Raw genomic sequence first — 5,087 nt, forward strand, 5'->3', positions numbered from 1 at the left:
TGCATAGAGTCATCATGGCCAGAGTCAAATGAATGGACAAGAAGAATGCAACCTTAATTGGCATTTGTGCAATCCAAGGCAAACGGCTGACTGCAGTCTGCGACGCAACTTGGCATCATAGAGTCAGTCACCACCACCCAGTCCCCAGCGACAGCTAAAAGTGACCTGCGCTCACCTCGTTTAGCTCGCTTCTGGAATTCATGTCGATGCTTCCGTCACTCATCCTATGCGCTGACTGACTCGGCCTGCTGCGACATGCATGCAGGCGGTACCGCAAACAAAAGGCTGGGAAGTGCCCCCCTGTGCGACGCAGTTGGTCAGCATCAACTTAGACATTGGCCCGCGCTGCCCAAAACACATGCAAATCCTCAGGTACCAAAAGTTGTAATGGAGTTGAAATAGGCTATGCTGTTGTGAAGCATTGGGCATCACGCTGGCCGCGATCCCAAGTCTCAGCTTAACGCAAATGGCAGTCGCCGCCAGTCTAGGCACAGCCTCCATCGCCAGATTCCACATCAGGCAAAATCGACCAGAGAGCCTTTCGACGCCAGCATCTAACGATAACCTACCCCTGCCAAGCGGCGCAGGAGAGAGAAGAATGATTCCCGAACCAAATCCGGCTCGGTAAGAGTTATTAGTATCACCAATCTTGGCTTACCAGACGGGCAGAGGCCCTCCATTTCGTTTACATTGATAATTTGGCATACCTTTTTTGCCCCTCTTCCGCCTGGGCTCGCCTCGAATTCTAAATCAGCTATCGCCCCAGTTGCAGTTGGGGCGATCTGAACGAGTTGCCAGCCTGGCTTCACTACGTAACCAAATTTTAACCCGGCCCGCCCGCACGCCCCCATGTGGTTCTCAGCCCTGTAGAAAGGGCACCAAAAAGCACTCTGGCTTGGGTGCCTGTCGCCGCTCCAGCTAAGGCGCTGCCTGATTTTTGGCGTCCTTTTCGACCCTCGGACAGGAATCCGGTACTTTCGAGCACCCAAGATGACCACTTGACATGGCAGCACAGAGTGCTACCACGGGAGGGAGGGGTTTGATCCTGGTGTCTCTGCTGCAGTGGCAGATCTCTACAGCTGTAGACTTGAGACTCGGCAAAGTCTTACTTGCCCGGACTGCCCGTCGCTTTGCTCGCAACAGTGCCATGGGCCCATGGAGAGTGCTGAAGCCTTCTGCACATCACCTCACCGCAGTGGTAGCAGGCCCCAACACTGTTGCGTGCGACTTGGTGCGGCCCATCATTACGCAATCTGTTGTCGCGTCACTGACACTAGTGGATATTAGCACCAGTCGACAGCTATCGACCGGGCGCAGGGGGGCCGGAAGGCGGAATACTCACCGATAAGCCATGCCAACTACGGCAGAACCACACTGGTACGACAAGCCGCAGTTGGACGAGTCGAACACACTTTGGCACTCACTGCTCAAGAGGCCAGTCAGTGCAGTCCCCTCACTGCCTGTGATACACATTACAGGGAACGCACTATTTTAGTCCCCAGACGGGGCATGTCCGAACGATTCATCGGCAGCAGCTTCGTACAATCTCACAAGAGTTGGCCAATACCGGTTCAAATCGGACCCAGTAGTTGCCCCCAGAAACTTGAGCGCGCAAAAGTTTCCGTCTTGATCTTTCTTGGCCAACTTGTCGGCCGAGTCCTAAAGGTCGCTGAGCCAACAAACTTCCATCTTCTGCCACGTTCTGGGTGCGATACGACTGCGTAAGCTAGACGTGTGAGCCTCATATCAATCATATTCCCTTAAGGGGTTTGGCTCTGGGGGCCGAATGCGCTCCTGAAGAGCGTAGCCAGTTGGTTTGACCAGGGCAAGTTGCCTGCTGCAGTGCAGCAATCAAGCACTATGCAGCACCTCGTCTCAGTTGGTAAACGAGGTCCAGGTGACATGCCAGCCAATCCGCAACTACCAGTAGCGTTATTATTGACCCTAGTGGGGGAGACCCCTTGCTTCTCTGCACACATGGCAACAGCGTCCCTGTCGCCAACATCGGTGGACTGGAGGTGCCCATCCCTCTCCCGTTATGCGCATCTTCCGCCTTGCGCCCTGGGCTTTTGGATAACGTGCAAGACAGTGTAATCCGTACATCGTCTATTGCGGGGCGGGGACGAGCAATCGCAGGCTAAGAACCAGACGTTTTCGCTGATGGAACCACCAAGAGGGTGTCTTTTTGCATAACAGCCGCTAATTAGATTCTGCTGGTACTTGCCCGGATCTTTCTTGACCGCCGCATGGCACGTCGTTGCTGGTACTGTCTAAAATTGGCGACCACGAAGACGCCCTCGAAACGCCTCCTCGTACAACGCCTCTTCCGCTTGGGGCTCGCCGGAGTTAGCATTGTGCCTTTTCGAGAGGCCTACACATCAAGGTTAAGCCTAGGACAGTGGACCGTTCGGCCCTTTCCTAAATGAGTCTACGAGACTAGTTGGCTAGGGCTGCGGAGGTTCAGCGGAGGCGATATAGGGGCCCCAAGTCCACTGCTATGGGCGTGAAGGAGGGGCGTGTGGTAGGATAAACGAGGCAACTTGAACGAGGCAAGTCTTCCACCCCCCTCTCGGTCGTCGGCAGGTCAGGCGAGGCGAAGCCGCTGGGCTGTTAGTTGGCGGCCGATCTCGTAATGGTGCTTGCTAAGTACCTCGACTGCTAGGACATTCAAGAAAATAAAATAAAAATAAAACCATCTCCATCGATCTAAGGAAGACGCTCCATTACACGCCTCAGCTACGAGATGGACTCACACGCCCCTTCCCCCCAATTCCAGCCCAGAGCTTCTTGACGAGGTTGTGGTGGACCCTTACATCGTTGCATCTGCTTCTTTTGCAGAATATATATCTCTGGTCCGCATCCCTCTGGTCTCATCTCGAATCTCTTTCGATCATCAATCAGTCCACAGACTTCTTCAAACCTCAACTCTACGAGATACCCACCTGTCCACGCATACTCACTCACTCACGCATCACATTCGGTGCCGACCACCTGCTGCCCACACACCTCAGCTTGTCCGAAGATAGCAATACGTGCCGCTGCAGGCATTATTCTACGCTAGCCGCCATCTGCAGCCAAATAGAAACGCTGCCGCCGCTCGACTCACTCTGCCACCAACGAATCCTGCGTTCACGTTTTTGGCCCCCTCCCCTCCCACCCACCCTTCTGCCTGTCGTTGGCCCGCATATATTCTGCCTGTTTCCGCCTCCTCTCTTCTGTTCGGGACAGAATGCTGGCCCAAAGTTCTCCCAACAACTTCCAAATCACTCTGCCTGCTGTCAACCAGCCGCTGACATTTGACGACCTTCGATCCATTTCCCCTGCTGCTCTTGAAGAGTCTGCCCACTTTGCTGGCGACGCTTCTAGCTACCACTCTACTATGCAGAACCCTGTTGCTGCGTACAACACCACAGAGACTGTCTCCCACTTCGACCCCATCACATACGATAGCAAGACCGCGACACTTCAGCACGGTACCGCCTACAACCTACCATTGTCTTCGCCTACTCAGAGCCTCCTCAGCCACTCCATTGAAAGCGACTTTCCCATGGAGAGCTCCCACGGCCCTAGCACACCTGAAGACTGGTCCACGATGCTGTCCGACACCGACAAGTCCTACCACCAGTCGTGGAACGGTGGCGTTGCTCCATACTACGACAGCTACGCTGCGCAGGACATGTCATGTTCGAGCATCCAAGCTTCCCAAATTGCACACCTTGGTGCTGGTTTCGAAAACCAGCCGGCCATGCACTCTTCTGACGATCTGCTCACCACTTCCACTAGCAGCGCATACCCTGCCTTTGTTTCCATGGCTCCTCTCCCCTACGGTCGCGACCTGAGTAACAGCGCTGCCAACTCTGTGCCCCGCGGCTTCAGTCAACACAGCGACGCCTTTTCTGGCTTGCTGGTGCCCTCGATCGACAGCGATGCTAGACACTCGAGCCCTTCTTCTTTCAGCACTGGCGATGACGCCACAACCAACACACGCGCTTCCTCCGTTTCCATCTCCCGCAAGACAAACAGCCGTGACATGAAGAAGCAGCAGCAGCGCCGCCCATCCCCCGTCAGTGTTGGCCGCTCTTCCCAGACCCTCTTGCCTTACCCGAGTCCAGCTTCCACCACCACTACCACCCTTCCTTCTATGAAGACTCTGACAGACAATGCCACTCCCGAGTGCAAGGACTGCAAGGCGTCATTCCGCGATATCCCTGCTCTGCAAAAGCACATCAAGTCCGAGCACACAAGACCGCTTCTTTGCGTCTTCCACTACGCTGGCTGCACTTCGCGTTTTGCCTCCAAGAACGAGTGGAAGCGCCATGTTGCTTCGCAGCACCTTGCTCTCCGCTACTGGATCTGCACCGAAGGAACCTGCGGCCAGACCCGTGGGCCTTCTACCCGCTCTCGCGCCGCCTCGCTTCCCGCCTTTGGCTCCATCTTCAACCGCAAAGATCTCTACACTCAGCATATTCGCCGCATGCACCTTGCTCCCGAGGGCAGCCCCGTGATGGGCTCTGGCTCGAGAAGGGTCATCCCCAGCGAGATCGAGGACCGCATGCGCGAACTCCAGGCGAACGCCGCCCGCACCCGCTGCACGCTGCCTCGCTTCATGATGTGCCCCGCCCCCGGCTGTCCCTCTGAGTTTCACGGCCCCAACGCGTGGGACGACCGCATGGAGCATGTTGCTTGCCACCTCGAGCGCGCCGCCGCCGGTGAGGAGCCTCCAGTGACCTTTGGCGGTCCCGGCGACTGGACTCTCACCGACTGGGCCGCCAGCGAAGGCGTCAACGTCACACGCCAGACCTCCAACGGCTCCTGGAAGCTGTGCAATCCTCTCCGCGGCGAAGGTGGTAGCTCCCGTGGCGGCCGCTCCCGCACTAGCGTCTCCTCGGCGGCCGCTCGCCGAGCATCAATGGCTCGACACGCCGCCGGCGAGGAGGACGCCGAGGGCGAGGACTGCATCGCCTGGAGCCGTTCATGACGGAGGAAAAGAATAGAGAGGCCATTATTTACTGGATTCACACTGTCACGCGTCTTTTCTTTTAGCGAAGCGGGTTTATTTGTCCATTATACAGGTTGCATTATCTTCT

The 5,087-nt window shown here is 56.2% G+C and overlaps 1 protein-coding gene across 1 annotated transcript; it reads left to right on the forward strand.

Annotated features, from left to right (window-relative positions):
- Positions 1–3,229: 3,229 nt before the first annotated feature.
- Positions 3,230–4,978, forward strand: V2A60_003894 (uncharacterized protein; the record flags this gene model as incomplete). Its single annotated transcript, XM_083255219.1, has 1 exon — positions 3,230–4,978. The coding sequence occupies one exon, from the start codon at positions 3,230–3,232 to the stop codon at positions 4,976–4,978; it is 1,749 nt and encodes a 582-aa protein (XP_083111345.1).
- Between the last annotated feature and the right edge of the window lie 109 nt (positions 4,979–5,087).

The sequence above is a fragment of the Cordyceps javanica genome, chromosome 2 (genome assembly GCF_051103115.1).
Source record: "Cordyceps javanica chromosome 2, complete sequence".
Classification (NCBI taxonomy): domain Eukaryota; kingdom Fungi; phylum Ascomycota; class Sordariomycetes; order Hypocreales; family Cordycipitaceae; genus Cordyceps; species Cordyceps javanica.